Source organism: Passer montanus, unplaced genomic scaffold (assembly GCF_014805655.1).
Source record: "Passer montanus isolate IOZ18808 unplaced genomic scaffold, ASM1480565v1 scaffold10, whole genome shotgun sequence".
NCBI classification, from domain to species: domain Eukaryota; kingdom Metazoa; phylum Chordata; class Aves; order Passeriformes; family Passeridae; genus Passer; species Passer montanus.
The window spans coordinates 25,816,467-25,840,823 of NW_024356505.1; the positions used below are offsets into that span (position 1 = coordinate 25,816,467).

Below are 24,357 nucleotides of genomic sequence, written 5' to 3' on the forward strand. Positions count from 1 at the left end.
AAAGACAAAATACTTCTGCTGTTTTTAGAGAAGAGTTATGCACCTTTCCACCTGTGTTACAGAAGCAGCAGCTTTATAACAACATCAATGATAGACTCTAATGCTTCTCCTGCTCTGGATCAGGAAGTTGACCTTTAGCAGGTGAGGAATGTCTCATTAGGGATACCTGTATTACTACCCCCACAGAATATGGTCTATAACTGAATCATACATTGCTGAAAACTGAACATCTGCCTGCTCAGCAGAAATTTAAGCACAGTTTAAGTCATCTAAATTATTCAGTTCCACCTGTACTGACACTTTCATACAGAATTACTGTAATGACTATCTGACATACCAAGAAGTATCCTTCAAGTTGGCATTCTGGAGTCTAAAAATACTGTTTCTTCCCACATGCTGGGAGATAATACTTGTGATTTACATAACAATAAGAAAGAGAGACCAGAAAAAGAATGTGAAAAAGTTATGAGAACAGAAAGAGAAGTCGATGAATCACGAACACACAGCTCTGGATTCTCAGCAATCTTTTGCTCCCTGACAAACAACTGAAAAATTCCCTAGCAAAGGCTGTGCTTCCCTCTACTTCTAATAGGAGCTTACACAGAAGATAATGGCTTACTCTAGGTGCTGCTTACTGTATTAGCACAGATAATATCTGTGCTTTAGTTCTTCTTTTAAATAAGGACCACATATCCATATCCTCCATAATGGAGAACTCCAATACCTCCTTATTTCTTGGACAATTCTGAAAACAATGTATATGAATACAGTTAAAGAAGTGAGAAAGAAGCTTTCATGAAAACTCCACAAAGAAATTACAGGTTGATTTTATAACATTTTATGGTATATGGAGTATCAAAACATACAGTAAATAAACACTAAAGGAAAAAATATTAGCAAGCTGAATACTTGGTGAGTATTGTCCTACACAGGATCACAGCAAAAAGAAGTAATGAAGCCCAACAAAGCAGCATGCCACTATATATCTTCAGAATTTTTCCTGAAAGTGTAGGTAAAGAATTCATATGCATAGGAACTAATTTAACACTGTCTCTAATTTTGCATATTTTGATAACAATCAGTAAAGATTGATTTTTCATTTTTAAGTAGAATAAACCTTGAGATTTCAAAACAATTTCCAAAGTTTTCTATTTTCTCATTTAGCACAAGTTCTATCTAAAATATTATTTACATTTCCTTAGAGTCATCATTTCTTAAGAATGTGTTTAGTCATTTTTAAAATTTATGAAATCTTACAAAGCATAAGACCTATGTAAAAATCCGCAAAAAATACTCATGGTCAGTGAAAATTAATGTAATTATTTTGCTAAGTAATTTCTAAAGCATTTATGAGGACTTTACACTTTAAGGCAGAATGATTTCTGAAAATCAGAAGTCAAACTTCAACACAGAACTATTAGAAAGTAAAAGGACCTGAGGCTTCTCAGAATTTCCATTTCTATGAATCTGCACAAAATGAGCTTAGAAGATCAATCCACAGAAAGAACAAGGCTGGATGTGACTCTGTGCATGTATGTTCACTGCACAGGAGCACAGCAGGAGCTCCACCTTCTTCCAGAGATACACTCATGTTAGCAATAGGAATGACACATTCAACCTTCTTGTTTCCATAAAGAAAAAATGTTGTTCAACTCAAACAATAGATGCTTAATAATATGAGTTATATGCAGATATTTGAAGTGTAGCTGTGTGGAATTAAGTCTACAACATACCAAATAATTAATACCTCTTGAAGTTGCAGTTCATGTTAAACTGTCAGAGGTACCAAGGGTTGCAGAAGGCAGTCAGCAGCAGGGTGCATCTGGCTGACCACACCTGCCACAGACATGCAGCACTAGGGCACTGCCCAACAAGTGCTGTTCCATCCATGTTAGTCGACACAACTGTCATACAAAAATAAATGCTTATTTTCCCAATGAAACAACAGCAAGATAAAAATCATGCTTAGGAATATAAGGGCTTAGGAATAAAGTATTAATTACTTCAGAAGCAGTAAAATCCCAGCACTGCCTAGAACAGCATAAGCTCTTTTTGTATATGATTTAAAATGCTTACCCAGTGTCTCTGCTGATGTGCCAGGGCTGGTTTTGTAAAATGCACACGTTGATATTGCTGTTAATTTTTCTTGTTTCCTATTCCTCTCCTTCACTTGAATTCAATGGAGGGAAAAAAGCACTTAGAGACTAGTATCTGCAGGCTTTGTGCTGTGAATCCTACAAGTGGAGCTCTGGGCCATGTTGTTAACATCTTCTCCTGCCAATTTTCTCTACAATCTGTTTTGGCAATTTAAGAGATCATTTTATGTTTGAGCAAGTAAACAGACTGAACAACTCTGCCAGTAGCTTCCAAATAGGGAGCCATGGCTCAGTGTCTGTTAGGGACAGTTTCTAATTTCAGATATGCAGATGTGCACAACTACAGTAGCAATGTGGTTTGTGTCCTCCTTTAGTTGCTACCGAAGATGTATTTTTATCACATTTGAGGTAGTGCCCAATTTCCTTATCATTTGTGTCTTTGTCCAGATAGCAGGTGTTCAGTTGATTCAAATCATGGGGGAATTCCTGTCCTCCTCTGCATCCCGTGAAGCTGTATAAATTTAACTGGAAACAGAATGCAACCCTTGATAATGAAATATGGTGCATGGTGTGGGGCTTTTAATTAAATACATTCAAAGAAAATTAATACACAGCTTTTCTCATCAGAACCCACATACAATACTTTGAAGAATGCGACAAGATCTTCATGTACTCTTGCATCCAATAAAGATTTCACTAACTTCAGTGAGGAGCTCAGCTCCTGATACTTGGGAAGCCACTCCCTGACCCCACAGAGGGATGATTCTGTGACCTTCTCTTCATTAACTACTGTCCTTCCTAAGTTCTTCACCAAAACAGGATGCCTTGGAAATGTGTTTTTTAAAGCAGATTTAATCTGTTTTCTTATTTTACTTCTTTGCATTAAGGTACTGTTTTCACTTCAGATATAAGCAAAACTTACTGGAAAATGAGTCACATGCAAATAAATGAACTGCATGACTTCATTTTGTTGTCTCTCCAAGAGAAGGGCACAAATGTGTGGTGCTTCTTGCTCTTATGTGATTCAAGTTCATAACAGCATTAATGCCAAAGTGAGCAATGTTCTTATGTGGGCTATTAATGCAATGAGCACAAATACTGTGAAAGCTTCCATGCATCCTTCCAGCCATACAACCAAGCCAGCAACCTCTACTATCCAAGCACTGGCCTCTATCTTAATGAAAGCTTCTCAGTCCATCAATTTGCATGGACACCTGTTTTCTTTTATACTTTGCAGACATTTTCCAGAAACATATTCAAGAAAGAGCAACTTATTTCACATAGGATAAAACATGCTTCAAGCCATATATCGAGATATAAAAGTGCAGTGGCAGTAACCTGCAGCTCATTGGTGCAGACTGCTGAAAGTGTTCCATTTCCCCAAAGAAAATAGTACTAGATTGAGTTTCTACTCCCTCACTGAGCCCTGTGTCATGATAGACCAACATTTTTTGCCATCATCTTTATTTATTCTATTCGTTTTGCCACCTTAACTTCTTCCTTGTAAAACCAGTTTGCAGTTAGCTTAATTGCAAAACCACCTATAAAAATACATGGGGCTGGGGCTTTTTTCATTTTGAGAGTATTTGCATTCATTCTGAAAATCTTCTCAAAGTTCAAAAAGGGCAAAAAACACTACATGGTCCTTTGACAAAGTGTACACATTTCTCTGTGAGAACAACATGTATTTTTTTATGTACTGACTACATATTTAGTGCCAAAATATGTTGCATATATGAAGAATTTGGCTCTTAATGCTAAAAAAATCATCATAAGATTAAATTTCATTCTTGTTTAAGAAGCACCACTCTGGTTCTGATACCTCCATAAGAACCATAAAATGAAGTCCACAAGTTTGGTCTAAATCTTCAGAGGAAGGATTGCTGGTGGCAAAATAACAATGACAATTCAACCCCCTTTATCTACCACACTCCTTCCACTCCCCCCATGATTTTTTTTTCCTCATAAGGTTTATATTCATAGCACAAGAGATTCTTTCAAAAGTCAGAGTATTGTGCTAATATCCATATGCTGCCAAACTTCATATCAGGACAAAAAAGATAACATTTTTTAAATATTTATGCTACTTAACATTTATTATTATAAAATTTATTTTGTTCTTTATTTTCATCAAGGATATCTACACAATTAACTGTTCTCACTTACCCCTTCAATGAAGTAGTTACAATTTTGGTTCAAATAGGCTCTTTGAGAAGATTCTAGTACTTCAAGGTGAAACCAAAACTAAACTGGAAATTAAATAGATATATTAGCATTCTTCCATTTTTCTGTATATGAAAATTTAAATTATTTTAGAATTATTAAAGTGCTTACCTTTCAGTGTCTTGAAATCTTAATTAGATCCTTAGTCCATGATGTATACTGCTTATCTGACAAATACAGAAACTACTCTGTGTGGAAGGCATTGCTATAATACAGGAGCTTTCCAATTAAATTGAAGTTGTGGCCTATGCAGAATTATCTTTCTAGGATACAATGCTATAAATTAATTATTTCAGTGTAAACAGAAATTAAATGCAACTTCTTTTATCATGCACATTTCAAAATTCCATTTTACCCTTCAAGACTAATTATTTCTAATAGGGTCCCCGACTTGGAATCTCTGTCAGCTACATACACAAAGAAAACAACTCTCTACTGTCACGACTGGATAGATCAAATCTATATTGTTAAGAATAGCATGTTTAGAAATGAAGAGAAAGTAGTCATACAGGCAATAACCAAGGGGAAAATCCTGAAATAAAACCACTTTTCCCATTTTAAAAAGCTATTTCTGGATCTGAAAAGGTAGGTAAGTATCTTTGGTTCAGGAGCCAGATCGTATCATAAATCATGGAACAAGATCTTCCATTAGGACAGAAACTCCCTTGATCAACTTAAAAGTAGAGATGGGAAGAAAGCTCTTTCCCATGTCACAAAACTACTTGTTTTTATTATCTCCTTTTCCCACAACAGAAAATGCAATGTGCTTTGAACAAGAGCGAGATAAGAGCACACAAGTGAGCTGTGTCCTACTATTCTGTAGTCTGATCTTGAGGGTACTGGGCTTGGGAGATCTGAATAAATTTCTTGGCAGGCCAATATGCCAAACTGAGCAGCACAGACCTGCTGCAGGGCACTCCTCTCAGTCTCTCCTTAGAGAGCAGACCCTAAGTGCAAGGGATGAAGTATTCACCAGAGCCTCGCTCATTTCATCTCCTTGATGCCTTCCAGAGCCACCCCACAGAAAGGAATCACTCTTGCTTGAGGAAGTTATGTAGGTCGTGAGAGGACCTAATTTAACTTCCTGGTCTGAATAAAAAATGCAGCTGATTAAAACCAGGGAGTTGCTGAAGTTTCCCAGATCCCAAATGGAAGTCTTAATGGCCATGCTTTTCGCCACTCTGAAGAATACATTTTTCTCTCTTACAAGCCAGTAATTTCAGTTAGCCCCAGCATGAACATGAGATGAGCTTTTGTTCTCATCTTGTCTACACACAGGAGCAGTTGCACAGCTCTTAAATTAACTGTCGTCTCCATTGGCCAAGCCTCCAGGAAATGAGCCCAAATTTTTCATCTCAAAGACTGGCTCTGGACATCAAAATCTTAACTAGTGAACACTTTGGCAAGAATGATAAACCTCCACTGCTGTGAAAAATAAGTATTTTCCAATGACTTTTTTCTTCAAAAATATCCTGACCTGAAAAAAAGTTTTTTTTCTTTCAAGTAAATAAATCCCATTATTCTCTTCTGATCATACTTACACTGGGTGTCTCTGATGCCTTGCTGTTATTTTATTACTACAGAGAATGACTCAAAAATATTTTCACATAATAATCTATAGGGACAAATTCTTGCAGCATAAGAATGATCAGAAAGGAAGTCATGACAACTGAATAGTATTGATTCTGCATATTTTCTAGTTCACACTAGTTCTTACCTATTTCACACATGTCAGAATTTGCACTATGTATCACTAATATTCCATCATGCAGTGAGTTAAACATGCTACAAGAGAATGCAGTACAAAAAAATAACTTTCTTAGTGAAGACATAAATCAGGAAAAATCACATTTTTAAAAATCCCATTTCTGTAAGCTAATGAAATATGTTAGGTTTTGCTATTTGCCATTTCTTTGTCATCTTGCAGAGCATTGTCTTGTACATCTTTTCTTTTAAAATGCAGCATCAAAATTTTATCTGCTTCTAGAAAATTCCCTCTTGCTTGTTTTGCTAATTTTGACAGCCCCTGCTAAAAAAGAGACAAAACTTTTTAGCTTACATAATCTATATACTTTATATAAACAAAATGTAAATTATAAACTCCAAAAGCATTCTTACTTGATGACAAATCTATTAAAAGAGCAAAAAGTGTCAAATCATTTTAATAAAGAAAATACTTTGAGCATACTACTGAAAGTTGGAGAGGTGAACACACACTGCCAATGTGCTGTACAAGTCCATGGTACACAGTTACACACATTTCAAAATCTGGCATACACAAATCAATCACCAAAATCAGACTGTTCACTCACACAGACTTCATCAAAAACATCAACAAACACACCTTTTCTTAGACAAACTATTTCTCCATCTACAATCACTTTAGGTTGCAGTCACATACATTACTGATTTGTTCCTGAGTCCTTTTCAGTCTTTGTAACTCGGGCGTATCGGTCACAATACTGAACCCTCTTCCTTTGCTTTCTTCAAAGTCTCTTTTGTATTTTACCTACAGAATAGAAAATACAGAAGAACAGGGTTGTTTTCATTTTCCACAATGTGCCCCTAGCAATTTAGTATTTATTTTTAGTGTAAATAAAGCTTTGTGAAAGGCTTTCAGCCTTTAAAGGAGAAGCCTGCCTTTATCCACTAACAGAGATAGACAGCAACTGGGCAAAATTTCCCAGTCTCCAAGTTAATGCCTCCTCCAGGGGTGCCACAGGCTCACCTCTATGAATGCTGCAACTGTGGAAATATTCTCTGTGGTCATTTCATTCTCAAATCAGTTACCACAAAACTCTAGCACTTACTCTTACATAAAGAAAAATACCTATAACTAAATCCGGAGGTCTTCTAATACACAACTTCACATTTCATCCTCAATTCATGATTATTCTACCAGTCTCTTTCCCAGCTGAAACATAAATTATACATTAAAAAAATACTGCATGAAAAAAGTATTTGGAATGTCATTAAGTCAAACCTTTATAAATTATGGAATGGCTGCCTGTACAAGCTTAATTTGTCCCTCTTGCACATATGCATTTGGATATTGTCTTTAATCAGGTATTCATATATTATCCTATGACAAGGCCCCCTGCTTTACTGTGTACACAGCAGAGATGGTTCTGTAAGTGGTTGTGCCCTTTTTTTGGACCAGACTACTCAAATCCTACCATCAAGGTAGGAATATTAAGTTTCCTCAGAAGCTTTTATATAGCTTTCATCACAGCCATTAATCAATCTTCATATTGCACCTTGGAAAGTGGCAATGGCAATATCCACACTACTAGGACAACCTGCAAACTGACGTAAAATAACCTTAATTTCCAAAAACATACAGCGGTCTCAGGGTGTTAGGAATCTCTCCAATTCCTAACAGTTGAATATGCCCAAATTATAGGCTTGGGTTACCTCTAGAGACATTCAGTGCTTCTGCAAATCAGTCTTGGGGTACCCAATTTCAACATAAAGAAACAAGAAATCTGCAAAATCTTAAGCCACTGTTGAGCCACAGACAAAACTCTGCAGCAATGACAGAGTCAGGACCCCTGTCTCCACGGATGGATTCAGCTACCTTACCCATAACAACTTCCTTTTACTTCCTATACCCCCTGCTTCACTCACTACACATATCCAGATTTTGCAACAACACCTGGGAGAGCAGAAGCACAGACAAAGCAGGATTCTCCTTTACACAGCTGACAACCAGAAAACACCCAGCACATGCAGCAAATTCTGGGTTGGCTTAGGCTTATTTCACAAGCAAGCACTTAATGTTATGATGGTGATGCACAGCAAGAAATACTTCTAAATCACAAAAGTTAAGTTTGACAAGGCTGTAGAATATAGTTTGTCCTTCCCATCCTAAATCTCAATCAGTATGCCAATGACTTTTGCTTCTTCTTTAATATAGCTCACATATAAGCCCATCAAACAAATCCTTGAGACATGGCAGCAAATGACCACATCAACAAATTACCATTTTTAATATGTTTCAGATGTAGAGCTGCCTGTAGATTTCACACAAATATAATATTTCCATGCCACGCTGAGACAAAGGAAACAGACCCTTCCACTCAGGCTTTTGAGCAAACCATGGGCTGATTGGCCCATGCCTTTCTGTTCATTTCCCCCAGGTTCAACCTCTCTGCAACCTTCCTTCCATTTGACCACAATCTTCCAGGTATCACTTTGTCTCATTTTGATTTTCTAAACTAGTCTGGTCCATCCCTTCACAGCTTCTTGTTAAATCCCTGTACCCAAGGCATTCCAATATTCATTGCCAATTACCTCCCTTCCATCTTCACACTGACTCTCAGGCCTCCTTAAACATACTGGGTGGACATGTTATTCCAGGACTGTCTGGTGCCAGGAAAGATGTCTTAGGAATATCTCTGAACTTTCTATATTTGGAGTCATACAAAACTTTACCCACATTGGACAGACCTCCATGGCCAAGGACACATGACTAGCATAAAAGACTCTTCCATCTCAGCAAGCTGCAACTCCTTAGCCCTAAATGCTAAGACAACTGAGCTGTTCAACCACTCAGTTGAACCAACTACTCAAAACAAACAAACAACCTGTCAATAATTCCAAGTAAGGGAATGGTCTCAGCCTTGGAAACCACTGAATATTTTGCACAAAAATTTCAAATTTGGCCTGAAGTAGGCAGCAGACATGGAAATGTTCAGCCTTGCTCCCTGAAGTTTACCAGAATTATGAGCCAGTGAACACATCTTAGAAATGGGTTCAGCCCTGCCAAAAAGAGAGATTACCTATTGTTAGAAAGAGCATTTCCTGTTATTAGTTCCAAATGTACTAGCCATTAACTTCAAATGACCTTTATTCATCTTACAAAGGAACAGAAGAAGAGAGGGAGGGAACTAAATAGTTTAACTTAATATTATTTTAATCCCTCAGTCAGATAAAAAGGGCTCCCACTGTCTACTAATAAATCACTTCATAGGAATAAGGTTAACTACAGTTCCCAGAGCAACTACTTTGAAACCATTTAAAAAGTAAATTGTTTAAAATATTAGCAGAGTTAATATATGCATTATTGAATTTTGCTACCCAACTTCAAAATATAAGTTTGAGTTATAAAAATCACAAAGTAACGTAATGCTTCATGAAGAACAAAGCCCCATGAAACATGGTCCACTAAAATTCCTCAATAGGAGGAAAATGAAAAATACCTCAGTTTCTAGAAAATGTTAAATAATAAAGATGTCATCAGTCATTTAGAACTGAAAAGAATATTCTGTATAGGAGCTGCAAACATCACTACAATCAATTATTTAACTGTACAGCAGGGCTGTCTGGGATTGAGTTAACTTCATAGCAGCCAATATAGTGCTGTGCCTTGTATTTGTACCCAGAACAGTGCTGGTAACACACCCGTGTTTTGATTATGTATGATCACACAGCATCATCCCCAATATCACCTCTGTAGGCTGGGGCTTCATGAGGGGTTGGGAGGTAACACAACCAGGACAGCTGACCCAAACTGACCAAAGGGATACCATGTCTTAAAACATCAACAACACAACAAAAGGAAAAGGGGAGAGGGGACATGAGTGATTAAAGCAGTCTTTGGAAGCAACCACTATGTGTTACCACTTCCAGGAACTGGCTGGACATTCCCTTCTGATGGCAAGTAGAGAATAAATCTTTATTTTTCTTTGTTTCGGAGTGCAGTCCCTGCATTTTTCCCAAAAACCTTGACACAATAAGGGGTTTGAGGTTTTTTTGTATTTTCTCCCTCTGTCCTACTGAGGAAGAGTGAGAGAGTGGCTTGGGGGGCACCTGGCAGCCAGCCAAGGTCAACCCATCACAAACTGAAACCCTCAAAATTTAGTTTTTAAATGGAAATGTGTAATCCCAAATGACTGAATCATAAATGCAGTCATTTCCTACAAAGGTGATTTTTAGTAACTCCTCACCAAAATCCCAGCCAGTGGCTCATAATGCTTCTCACTGGCTCCAAAATGCAGTCTCACAGATGCAGAGCAGCCTCAGTGGTGTCTGCCCTGAAAAATTGATCTTCTGAGAGGCAATGTGTGGCATAAACATTAGAAATTAAACTGTAATAAATCACCATAAATGAAAAAGTTTTAAGTGAAAATACTTCATGAGAAGTAATTCTGCACAGACCCACAGTGAAAGGACTAAGTGATCCAACAGATCTTCCACAAATCAAATTCCTCAGATTTGTGACATTAGCAAGAGATCTTTGAGACACCCAAAGAGAGGAATGTGTAAATCTACTCATGAGGTCAGCATGAAGCGGGACATGAAGCGTGACCAGAGGGTCCATCTTACTGTGAAGGACAAAGGGTCCATCTTACTCTCCACATAAAATATTAGGCTGGAGAAAATGCTGCTCATGTTTTTTTGCTGGTACACTTGGCAGCAAAGCCACCTATTAGGGTAACAAGATTCATTTTGCCTGGGAAAAATACTCTGAAAATATAAATGGAGCATAAAAGATTGATTGCACTCTTGGGGTTTTTGGCACCTACCCGTAGTCCAGCCTCATTTACAATACCAAAAGCACATATCAGTTGAACAAACAACACAGGAGTACAAAAACACCAAAGAAAAAAATATCAGAGAAAGAATTAAACATGGTGGTTCATCATGCTTTTCTCATCACTGGAGAGCTGTGAATAATGCTAACCTCAGAAACACTATCAATTTCATGTCCACCTCAAAAAGATACTCAGCCACTACAGAGCACATATAAATTTCCCAAAAGCTGTGGCAACATTAAAGCTAGTTCCTTCTTCACTTTCCCCTACAAACCAGGTCATTGTGAAATCAGTCTCCTTCCTCACCTGATACACGGCATAGCCCCACAGATTGCAGCATCATCATGTCTCATGTCCAGCAAGGAAGGAATTAGCAGGTAGCATGAGAGCATGGGACCCTTCACACCCACACTTTCCGTGAGAGGAACGTTCATAGATCTACAGCCTTTACTACACCCTGAATATTTATGAATTTGTTTCGGTATGCTGTGTTTGAGGCTTGCCCTGAGCCATCTGCTCCTTCTGTGCCCAGCACATACAACTACTTCCCAAAGGTCACCATCTGCTAATACACTGGTTTTTACAGACTGGCAAGAAATCCTCTCCCACAGTACAGAGAGGTCCTAGAGGCACATCTTGGCAAAGATGCCTTTGTTTGGCTCTGCTTCTTCCATAGACCACAAACACTGTTGTTTTTGCCTCAATTTATCTTCCTTCTTACAAAATTAATGGCAAGATAGAGACAAAATTTACTCTGGAAATCAGTTATTTTTATGAACATGACTAAAACAAATGTTTACAGGTGAATCAAATGTAAAGAACAATTCTAGACTAAATTCAGTAAGACTTCTTTCTAGTTTACTAAAAACTTTTAGTTGACTTTTTAGAGAGGATTCCAAACACTGTCCTATCTGACAAAGCCAGTCAAGTCTTCATGGTGTGGTTTGTCTTTTCTTTTTTTTTTAATTTCTTTTTTAATTTCTGCTTATATTAGAGGTACAGTACATTTATGTCCTAGCTAATACCCAACAACAGTACCCAATGAGCTGAAGTATTGCTTCTCCTAATGGCAGTAAAACATGATCCTCCCACTGTCACTCAATTAGAACCATTTTCCACAGTAAATCTAAACAGGAATACAGGAATTGAGAAAGGCATATAAGGCAGACCAAACCGTCCTGAAAACTTTTATATGAACTGGAAGCTGTAGGTTGGGCATTCCTTAGGGAAGTCAAGGAGCCAAGGACTACTAAAAGATAAACAAGTTTTGCTGTAACTTGGGACTGCAGGGTTACAGATTTCATCAATTTTCTCAGATAAAGCAAAATAAAAATTCCACAAGGCTGAAGTTTGCAATGTTTTCAAATGGTTCTCAGAATGCACAAAGTCATATTCTAGATTTTTTTTCCTTTATATTGTGAAGGAAAAAGCCATTTTCACAATTCATAGCTGAAGCATTCGTCATAATAGTTGAAACTGAGACAACGAAGTTTCTCATTCAAAGGTAATGTAAAACTGAAAGCATCAATATCCAACATAACAAAAAGCCTTTGCAGTTACATGGAGTAAAAATTTCAAGTGCCATAGCTATCATAAAATATTCTGTCTTTCTACATAGCTCATTCAAACATTGGGCAAGTCTGTCTGTGCCACCCTGTGAATTACAGCCTCAGCAAGTCTCCAACCATCTGCAAATCTTTGCACTGTAATTTCCTGAAGATCTCAGCAGTTTTAGCAGGGAGTTACTGCTAAATAACAAAAATCTTGGAAACCATGTCAGAACAGTTAAAATGTTGGATGGGAGCAAATTAAAATATATAAATAGTAGCTCTGGAGAGAATGTCTCTACAATGTGGTCTCTTTATACTGAGGATGATGCAAGTGGCTCAGAGAAAACTCATGGGCAAAAGTGTTCCATTCCCCAGGATGTGCAGTAACAGGAAATTGGAGGCAGTGAGAGATCAAAAATTTCAGAATGAGAAAAAGATGGGAGTCCTCCATTTGGATGTATGACAACGGCATGTGAACAGTAGCTGGGATCCAAGTAAAATTATGACAGAAGAGAGTGCAATCTGATACTGTTTCAACAGGCTGACATCCAAACAAGTCAACTAGGCTGCAATCCATCAAAAATCACTTCCACTGAAACTACATAGGTGCTTCTGCCTAAGAAATTATTTCTATGCTACTAAACATGCTCTAAAGTGCCTTGCACCTTGTTTTGCTATTGGGCAAACTGGAAGTCAATGAGATTCTACTCTTTTCTATTACAAAGTAACACTGATGTTTTCCAAAGGCTGCATACGCAGAGAAGATGATACGAAGAACGGGCCAGTCTCAAAACAAGCTGATTTTCCTCCATGTCCACCAGTGATTATCATCCATTTAACTCGTGCAACAAACTTTACATTCACATTTTAGAAGCAGGTTGCAACCTGCTGAGATATGAGGTTGCAACCTTCATGGCAGAGACATAGCTTCAGATCTTCTGTCCACTCCCTATCTGTTGGTATCGGCTGTGTTTGAGCTGCTTTATCTCCAAGGAACAGAAGTCTGGGGAGGTGAAGGATTTCTTACTCTACCACAACAGAAAGAGATCTGACTTTACCATATCTCATCTCCAGGCAATAAATTAAAGATTTTATATATAATCCAAATGTAGCCTGATAAATTACCACAAATTTTAATAATACCCTCAGAAGTGAAACCACTGAAGCAAACTCCTCCAAATAGAACGATAATCACCCAACATATCAGGGGGGTGAGAAGGAAACACATTTAAATGTCTCATGTATGGATTTGCTAAATCCTGGAATATTGCTTCTATCTCCAGGGTCTGAACTAAACATATAGGCCCTGTCTTGCTGATTTCATCACTGGGAAAGAGAATGGCCAGGCAACCACCAGGACAACTATAAAGTCATGAGCTGTGTACTGTACAGGAAGCATGCAGTAAATCATCAGCATGTGAGCTGCTATATGCCTGCACTCCACAGCAGACAGAAAATACGTAGCTGCTGGTTGGCTAAGGCACCAAGAGTGAGCTAGCAAGTCCTGCTGAGAGGCAGGATGTGTTAGCTCGGGCTCAGCGCCATGCAAACCACGGTCATGCAGCCTGTAGCTGGCTCACAATACTAGCAGAGCTCAGAGGCATCTGGCCACCGGGTACCAGAAAGATATTAACACACAAATGCACATCCACACAAAAGACAGGCAGCTACAGCTATTCTGAGGGGATTTAAAAAAAAAAAGAAGCAGCAAACACTCCTTCCCTGAAAAGGCCTCGCCAAATAAAATTTCACAAAACCTACTTAATAAATATTCCAAATAACATGATGGTCATATTCATCCAAGGAGTACAGAATATTCACACAAAGCATCAAGTCAAAAACTGAACTAAAAAATACAGCATGGCATGTAAAGAATATTAACCACAGAAGGGATGTAAAGAAGACCAACCTCAGAAAATTGTAATACAGACCAAGAGCAGAAGTTGTAGTCATATGCTACAAAAGGTAATCAAAACAAACACTAATGGGCAACAGAAGCTAGCACATGACATGAAGAAAAAGAACCTGTAAAACTTTAATGAACAACTGCCAAAAAAATCAGGAACTGTTCACTGCTGTAGCAGAAGAAAGAAGCTGAAATTAGTCCAACTGAGAGCTATCAGAATGCAGCCCAGAACAAAATGCAGAGAAAAAGGAACTGAAAAATCTAGATTTGAGCAATGCAGATGTGCAGGCACATAAGAGTCACAGGAAATAACGAGACACAGTGCAATTATACCCTCTGGCCTCTGGTAACAGCAAGTTTGGGGTCTCTGCTGCTCAGATACCATGGAGCTGGCACCTTACACACCACTCACATTAGTAAATATCCTCTTATCTCATTCAGCTACAGCTTGTCTTCTTTATTTAGTAAAGAGATGGTAAGGACACACCATCTCTTATTCCACAGACTTAACAGATCATGAATAGATCATTTAATTTTAGGTGTACTTATGGAAACTCCTTACATCTGTTTGTTATGCCACCTTTGGCTTATTTATTGAAAACTGATATATCAAGTGGGCACCTGCAATGCAACCCTAGTTACAAAATCTGTGCACATTGCACACAACTTGTGCCCCCTTGGCCATATTAGTTATGGATGTCTCATGCAGTCATTTCCTCTGTTCCTGTACAACCAAGGCCAGGGAAGAGGGACTACCTATCACTTCCTCTTAACTGTAAGCAAATTCTGAAATCCTTATATTTTGTCTGCCTTCCAAGTTATCTTTTTTCCACTTTGTAATGAATATAAAGCCAAAGCTATTGAAGGCACCAAGAAACATAGGGCTTTAGAAGGAGCTTCCTTTTCAAAAGGTGGAGGGAAAAGGGGAAAAAAAACCCAGAAACTCCATAAAATACATGTTTCTAGTTAATACATATTACTTGGTACCCAGAGATTAGTTTTGTTAAAAATCTAGGCAGAATTTGACTGTAAACCCCATTTTTTCAAGACTAAATTCTCTCTTTTGTTCTTCATCTTAAAGCAAGAAGAAAAGGAAGATGAGTGCAAAATAATACATGTAAGAAAGGTAATTTCATGCCAGAAAATACACAGTGGGCAGTTCAGCCTTTTATGTTTAGAATTCATTCACTTTCAACTCTGAATGCCACATATGTCTGAATGTCGTAATAAATTTCAGCTGCAGAAGGAACACACACAGAAAATACACTGTCCCGACTAAAATTCCTAAACTATCATAAGACAAATGTTTATAAAGATGACTGAATCCCTAAAATGGTACTCTTTGAAGAAGTCCATTAGCTGAATCTCTTTGAGGGATAATTTCTTATACAATTCACGTAGGTAACCACTTATAAATGCAAGTCGAATACTTACATCAGCAGCCTCTCAAATAACAACTAGAGTGAAACTGTTAGACAGACAGGAAACACAATTTCAAAATTATAGCCGTATGAACTGAGATCAGAAGATGCCAAAGATCACCAATAAAATCAGAGTTGCAACCTGGTTCTTTTTTTAACAAATGCTGATGGCTCAAATCACCTGAATACACAATTTTCAGTACCTCCAAATCATTTGCCTCCACTCCTAGAAAATGCTTGCACTGGTAAATCTCATTTAAACTTAATTTGCAAAGATGATACTGGGGCATGATTCCAGAGTCCCTGACTCGAGTTCATACTTCCCCTGCTCACCAGGAATTGGACCCCATTCCTGCCAGAAGTCACTGGAACAGAGATCCAGGTTATCCTCAGCTCCTAACATTAAAGGACCCAAGGAATACATATGAAAAAATTTTAGCCACATACTCAATGTGAAAGCCCTCTAGAGAGAACAAGGTAACTTGGGGCTAGTTTTGAGGTGTTGACAGTAACAGGGAAATCAGGCACTCCATTTGTCAGTTATCTAAGTAAAATGGGCAATAGAAATGCATCCAGTTCCCTCATCCCCCCACCCTCCATCAAAATAATTTGCTGCTCAGACTCTCACTTTAACATCCTTAAACTAAGAAACAATTAAATCATGCTACAATGATGATCAATTTTAGGATCATCTTTGGGTTCCTCAGCTAAAGTTTTTTACAGGTATAAGAAAATTCTAACTACATTCAGTTTATCCTTTAATACCATTACCTCAGGGAATTCTTCAGATGGTTATACCTGGCCAGAAAGAGTGGGCTTGTTGGACAAAAGGCAGATGTCACTAGACACAATCTCATCAACCAACTCACTTTTACAGTGAGTGGACAGAAAAGATATTTTTAGAGAGATCGGCTCATCCTGAAGATACCTAATTTTTTTTTCAACCCTATATTTAAAACATCTTAAAAATACCTTAAAATGTAAAAAAAAACAAGTTAAAACTACCTAAAATACCTTTAGGTATCTTGAGACAGTATCTAAAGGTATCTTGAAACAGGTACACAAAGCCGGGTGAAATGAACTCTATCCAACACTCCCTTTATATTGTCTGTCCTTTTCCTGTGATGCTGTATTCTCGTGAGCTACTTCAAAATAAATTCATGACCGGTTTCCTAAGTGTTCAGAATTCTAGAGTTGCACACAGATGCCAGTACTGAGTTTGGTGTGGGATCAGTTTTCAGACACAGAAACTATCAGCTGCACACAGCAGTGGTTTTTAAACTGGGAGCTGAATCACCAGATTTTTTCAAACTGTGCCTGTAGAGCAGTATGTAAAGCGCAACTAAAAGAGCGGTTATTTATGATGTGCAAAGGAAGGAGAAGGGCAAGTTACCCTTTAAATACATCCATTATTCATTCCTACTGAATACACATGACTTCTGCTTCAAACAGCGAGGGATATGTTGTGAGAGATGCCCTTCTAATAAAAACAAGGCAGGAATGTTAGTACCAGAAGGTTCCCTGCAGGCTAAAAAGTGACAGTTGGCTGGGTAGGATCAGAGCAAAAGTGGGGTGTAGCAGCAGGGCCTGCTTAGATAGAAAAAAAAAATAAGTGTAAAGAAAAGAAAGAGTTCACAAATTCAAGGAATTACTCCAGAAATTAACTGGAAAGTGTTGAGCGGGGGAGGGGAAAAAAAGGAGAAACACAATTGCTTCAGAAAAGGAAGACCGGGCATCCCGAAGGAGCAGAGAGGGGCTGTACTTTCCATTTCTTAGCAGAGATGTTAGCTAGCGATAATGAGCAAGCAGTAGGGGAGGGAGAGAAGAGGAGAACAGTTGCAAATCACCCCAGCTGTAAAAACTGCTCCCTTTGTTAAATGGCCCTTAGTGAGTGAAGAGAAGGTGAGAATTTAAAGAAGGGTCTTTGTTATTTAAATGCTATCCCGTGCTTCTTTTTCAAAACTTACTTAGAAATGTGTAATGAAAGCAACTACTTTTCAGTTCTGAGACATAGGCTTGGGGGTTTTTTATTTACTGACCAGGGAAAACTAGGAAAGATGTCATTCTTCTTATAAAAGAGACAAATTACATTCCTATATCTGATACATGCTACCTTCTGATTGCTTTTAAAGTTTTGAAAACATTACACTGATCAGTTCTATCACTATTGTAAAGTCCTCTACTTGTGAAACAGAGACTGATTCTTTTTCAGTAAACTTTTTCAAACTTTCAATGCTGCTTATTTTTCTTTTTCACCTCCAGTAAGAAAGAATTTATCCCCCCCAGTAAAACATAATATTTTTATTTTAGGGGAGGGAGACTAATGACAGAGACTGTCTGACATTAGTGATACAAACTCTATGTGACATTTGTATGCAAGGAAATAGACTAGCACATTACATCAAAAAAAAAACCTCCAAAAGATGTTAATTTTGTTGGATATTACATGGTTTGCATATTTTTTAGAGATTTCTTGATCTAGAAGGAAAAAGTGTCAGCCTGCATTCAGCCAGCATGCTATATCCCCTTTTTAATATTTCTGGAAACATCATATCCTATAGGTAAGGTACAACAGGAATTTTGTTCTGCCCTGCCCAATTCACCTGTGCAGGGAGGTATATTCTACAGAAAGCAAATACAGCTTCTGAGAGTAGTAACAGAGCCAGCCTGCACAAATCAAACAAGCTGAATAAAAGATGCATTTAAATTTAATGTTAATTGCAGAGAATTTCATCCAATGCCTACAGTACCCTGATGTGCTGGCAAAATAAGAAAGGAACACAACTTGTGGCAATTGCACCATGTGCTTTCTAACATAATTATTTGAATTACAGAGATTAGAAAAAAGCTTCCCAGATTTCAAACAGTGATTGTCTTTTTCCTTGAAAACATTTAGTATTTTCTGCTGAGGGGAAAAGTAGCAGTAAGTTTGATCTTCAGAGCTTCAGTCAACTACAATTCACAGACTTTGAGAACGGGTAAATATTGCAAAATTAGTTCTAGTATAATACCGAAAAGAAGCTCAAAGAGAAACACTGTCTCTTCGCAATGGATAAACCAGGAGAAGCTAGGTCCCTGTCACTCCATACATCTACCTCTGTAAAGCACTTTCAAATCATTATGTCTTGTTGCATAAACAGACCATATAGGAGTAACTCTGGGCAGGCACTTCAAGGACATCATTTTCACCACAATATTGGTTTTACATTATTTTACTGTCACAAAGCTTAAATACACATTATAATTCCTGCCTGATGGAAAGATAAGAAGGAGTATTTTCCATTTTCCAAAGCATGAGAAATTTTGAAGGGAGGCCACTCTGATGTATTTCCCCTGAAAGGATTACTGCTGAACTGGTCTCTGTGTGTCGTAATGGGACTGCGTCCAACCCATTGTAACCAGCAGGAACATGGACTTCTCAAAACCCATTTTCAGCTGCAGTTATTGTTTGGAGGGATGTGCTCTGCATGATGGCTTGCAGCCATCTAGGGACACCATGTTAGCACGGAAGCAGCCACTGGTGGAGTAACAGAGATGACAAAACCTGCCAAAGGTAGAATATCTGTCTTTTCTGATGCCTGTAGAACATCCTGGAAACAGGCGCATAATACAAAAGGAAAGTGAGCAAAGAAATAGAGAAACCATACACTCAGCACATGACAGAGGGCACTGAAAAGAAAGTTCAGTGCTGCCATAACCACTATGAGATAACAGCAAGAAGAAAGGAATTATAAGAAATTTGTAGATTCATGTACATTGTACATATAGCATTAGAGACAGCTATTTATTACATACACTGCTGAATACCAAACCTATTATTGCTTTCATTTCCTCATCTGTTTACAGCCTTCTCCTGAGTCTTACAGATGGAGTAGAAGTTCTTTTCAGGCAGAAACAGGTTTTTTTTTTGTTGAATTTCTACAGCTCCTAGCAAAACACTCTAGGACTACAGCCATTAAATACTGTAGTAATTTGGGTATTTCTGAGATCTGACATAGTGGCAGCTGTTCTCTCTGCCAGAATTCAACCAGGGTGTTCCAATGAATACACCTATGCTTACTGAGCCACAGCACTCAGGAGTTCATGTCAGTATTATTCAAGGTGTTTGCGGCCTACAGACCAGCAGGGTCCAGAAAATCAGCTACAAAGGCAGAGGAAAGAAGAACATGCAGAGGACAGGCAGCAAAGTGATGAGTTACACTCCATTCTCTGACCAAGACCTGTGTCAATATGGTGCATTAAATGCTTCTCTCGGAGATGCATCAATACTCACACAGGCACTGCCTAGACCAGCCTTTTGAAGAGTGTGAGAAGCACACATTCTAGCAGCTCATCTGCCACCACGCACACGGCAGGGCTCACACCCACACATGGCACTGGCATGGATGAGATTCCGTACCAGAAAAATAGTATTTTTGGTTAGGTCAGTCTAATTTCTGCCACTCTGAGCAAACTATGCATTGTGTGTGCACTATTGTATCCTCAGACAATGGTCAGGTCAGTCCCAGCTCACACTGTCATGGCCCTGACAGAAACACCAGTTCAGATTTGGTGCTCAGATCAACAAGGTATCAGATGGCTGCACATCCAAAATGCCATGCTCTTCAGGGTGCCTCTTCACTTGTTTGCTACACACTAATAATAACCCAAGAAGTGGGGAGAAGCACTCCTGGCAGATTCACCCTGTTGGATTCTCTTGCAATGGGAACTCCTTGTCCCATCCTGGCAGCGCTGGTGACGGAGCAAGCAGTGATCAGGGGCAGGCCCTCAGCTTCAGCCTCAAAGGCTCCTCAGTGCAGCAAGGTCTGCAAACCACATGTGAGAATCAGCAGCGTGAATCACTAGTGGGAGACCCAAGTGATACCATGGAAAGAGAGCATGAGATGGAATCACTGGTGAAAGAGAAGAACAGAATGGAAGACAATTTCAAGGACAAATTTAAGGGGATTTGGGATCTTTTTCTGGCTGCATGAGAGAATTCTTAGGACCCTCAAAAAATCCTGGATCTGTCTCAGTAATTTTTGAAAGAAAAATGGAGGGGAAAATATATTTGGCATTGCAAGAATACCAGGTGGCTTCGCTGTTTGGCAACCATCTGGTCTCAGTTTTCTCTTTGTTAGTAGCACCAGCATCAAATGAGACAGAAATAGAAAATGTTAACTTTTGAAATATACACAATTAGACAAATAATAGTTACCATCAAGCAAAGAGAATCCAGCAAACGGAAAGCAGTGTGAAACACATGGCAAACCATTTAAAAGAAAAAAATTAAGGCACAGTCACCCTAAATTAGAACTAAATTGCAGTTAATTTAATGCTTGTAATATTGCACGAGAATTATGATATTTTTGCTAATAGTTCCTCATCATCCTTCCCTCCAGTTCCTCCACACACCATCTAGTAGAAGAGCTGCAGAAGCAGCCAGAAATGTTCAGATTACAAAGAAGGTGACTCAGCATAGAAGAAAAAAACTAGAGGAAGGAGGGAAACAGCAGCAGTGACAGAGCAGTAGGTGACTACAATGGTGCAGTCCAAAGGCCCACATTTCTTGATTTGTCAATTAACATTAAACTTAAAAAGAAACTATAGGCAAACTTCACACTGAACTTTTTTGTCAAAGATAGTGCTCATAGAATTTAAGACTTCTCTGAAGTGTCATTTCTTTAAGATGGTGATTATTGACCCAAATGAAGATCAGTTATTTAAACTATGAAGCATATGCAAGGCTAATTTTTCAGATGGAAGGAGAGGAAAAAACTATCTGCAGGTTGATTTGCCTCCATGTAAAACCTATTGTTTGCTCACATGCAGTAGGCAATTATATGACACTGCTTTTGCATATTACTAATATTTGCAGGAAGATTTTGGACAAAGTTTTTGCTTTGTTATTTTAAAACTGAAAAAAAACCACCAAGCAGAAACAGAAAAATAACAACTATAGCAAAAAAATCTAATTTGAAAATTAAAGAAGAAAGGCAGTTCAGTAACCAAAGACCTCCTGGCCTCTGCCACTTGACTTCATGGTCTTATTCCAGCTGTCAGAGAAAACAATAGATGAAAACACAGTGAGAAGATTGAATATTCTAAAAAAATGCAACAAGGTCCCATAAATGTCAATGTATACAATGTAATCATTGCCATCAAAGAATAGCATCCATTTATCATGGTACATGTGCAGAAACTTGCTATCACAATCATATTGTGCACTAAGATTAAACACGACTCTGCCACAAGAAAACTCTTGACAAGTATCTTGATTTTTTTAAGTATTTCTTTTCATTAACTTCTCCTAATTTTTAACAGCACTATACTGGGAAACTTGCTTTGCCCATTTCCACCCGCCAGCCAAATTTCTGACAAATACTTTATCCTCTGAAATTATTAATTATGGGTAGATGCCAAATGAAGCTTTTATCAGTTCAGCCTAATAGGGGGAGTCCTGCTGAACACATGCTGAAGGACACACCAAGCACAGAGTGAGAAAGAACTCTCAATAAAGATCTGGAACCCTCAAAATACAGAGATGTGGCCACTGGGCTGAATCCCCACAGCATCCATGGGGATTCCAGTTCAAACATGGTACTGAGACTCTGCACTGGCATCATTTACCAAAAGCACTAAAGTGTTAATTAGAGCACCATAGTCTCAACAGCCTATATAATCTATTCAAATCATGATAAAAATAACTACACTGTGGAAACATGGGTTAACAGAAGATCAATGACCCTGTATCTTCTCAGCTCCCCATCACTTTGCTAAGTAAGTAAAAAATTCAAAATTACACCACAGAAAATACATGACTAAATGATGACGCAGACAGCACAGAAAGAAAACTGATAATTTCCTGAGAAAACATCATCTCCTTTTCTATTACTCTTTAACAGTCAATATAAAGATATTCCAGTTTTAAGGGAAAAAATTAGACACATATTTCTGTTGCCATAACTGTAACTAAATACTTCAAGACTTTAAACTAAAGGCCCTATCTAAATTGTATTTTGTTGATACATATCAAAGGTGGATTATTTTATAAAAACTCCCTATTATGAACACCTTAATATATTAGAATTTCTTGCTTCTGTTCTCTTTGATGTGATAACTATTAAAAGACCATATGTACAAAAATTCTTTACAAACTGTTCTGAAACAAGAGCCGTGTCATTCTCTCAAAACTATTCAAGCTTGACATTATTTTAAATGCTGAGAGTAGCACATAAAGAAATTAGGCTGAATTTCAGAAACAAAAATGTTTAAGTTATCACAAACATATTTGTTACCAAGATGCAGAGTGTTACTAGTGTGTTTTGGCTTAGGAAAGCCATTCTCAACTAGCTGAATATTGCTTTTTTTAAATGTCAGTGAGTATTTATATCACAGTTCATCATACTCATCTACAACAGTCTCTGTCTCTTTAAGAGTAAAATGTAAGAATTTAGCTTTTTTAGATTTATCTATAAATCAACATAAAGCTGGCAATTTTTACTAGGAAGTCAGGAAATCAGCTCAGCAAATATGGTAAACTGTTCATAATTTCTGTCATTAAGTGTAATATATAGTAGTGACTGTCCACATAAACTATTGCAGATGTCATAAACCAGGCTGAGCAACCAGCCTGGTAGTACAACAGTTTTCTGTAACATTTCCTACATTTAAACCTTACATTAAGACACAAGCAGATTCCAGAAACTGTACCAGCTGGTGGAAGGAAAACACAAACAGATCATGTTCTGTTTTTATTTGAAAAGGGAAGGTGGGGATCAAGCATCTTGTACTTTAGAGTTCTCCAAGTCCTTGCCTACTAATTAAATTCAGACACTGACCAGTGACACATTTCAGTTTGACCTCAGCCACCTAATGCTCTGTAAAGAATGTACAGGCAAAAAGGTCAAACAAATTCCAACTTACTTTTAACTATAGCCTCAAATCCTCTGTGAACTCCACACCACATCTTGCTTCTTTAAAAGTCATAAAAAGCTTCAGCAGAGCCCAGAGAAACACCATCTTTCCCATGAATCTTTTTATGATTCCTTCAGCTCAACCAAAGCAATTCCGTGACTCCAGTAATTACATACACATCTTACAACCAAGAAAGACTCAGTAAGCAAAACAGGACACTATTCTTTCCCCTCAAAAAAAAGGCAAAAATTACCCAAGCACAGTATATATTATCAACTCCAAAGTGATATACTGCCCTTAAAGTTAGCACTGATTTTATTGAGAGTTCCATAACTAAATACACATAAATCTGGCTTTTAGGTCAACCCGTTTCTTTTACCATAGTGCGATGGAAGTGCCAGGTGCAATTCTAGCTGATTCAGCTGGAATTTCTGCCAGGAATTCAAGGGAGTATACACAGCTACAGATGCTGAACCACATTTTGAATGAATGCAGTGTATGCTTTTCACGTGCTTAAGCTGCTCTGCCAGCCAGTGCAATGGAGACGGTGCCACGATCCCAAACTCACGCTTCCTGCTTCAAAGCAAATACTGCCAGATGTGCTACCTCCATCCGTACTGGGATGCACAGGAACTCTAGATGAGGCTGAGAAAGGCTTCTCAGACCCCTGCTGAGCCATCAGTCACATTATTAGCTGACCCTCAAAGTGGAGAAAGCAGAAGGCAAGAG

At 38.1% G+C, this 24,357-nt stretch overlaps 1 protein-coding gene across 5 annotated transcripts in view; it reads right to left on the bottom strand.

Annotated features, from left to right (window-relative positions):
• The window catches only part of NEBL (nebulette), a 249,204-nt gene that overhangs the window by 132,076 nt on the left and 92,771 nt on the right, over nt 1–24,357 (bottom strand). For 3 of the 5 annotated variants that reach the window (XM_039704777.1, XM_039704789.1, XM_039704767.1), the window contains exon 1: nt 4,263–6,691. Coding sequence is in view for 2 of the 5 variants with exons in the window: in XM_039704809.1 (XP_039560743.1) it covers nt 6,721–6,828 (108 nt within the window). In the remaining 3 variants the exon portion in view is untranslated. Of the gene's footprint in view, nt 1–4,262; nt 6,692–6,720; nt 6,829–24,357 lie in introns of those variants that run through there. The other 2 variants (XM_039704809.1, XM_039704799.1) reach the window with 1 other exon arrangement.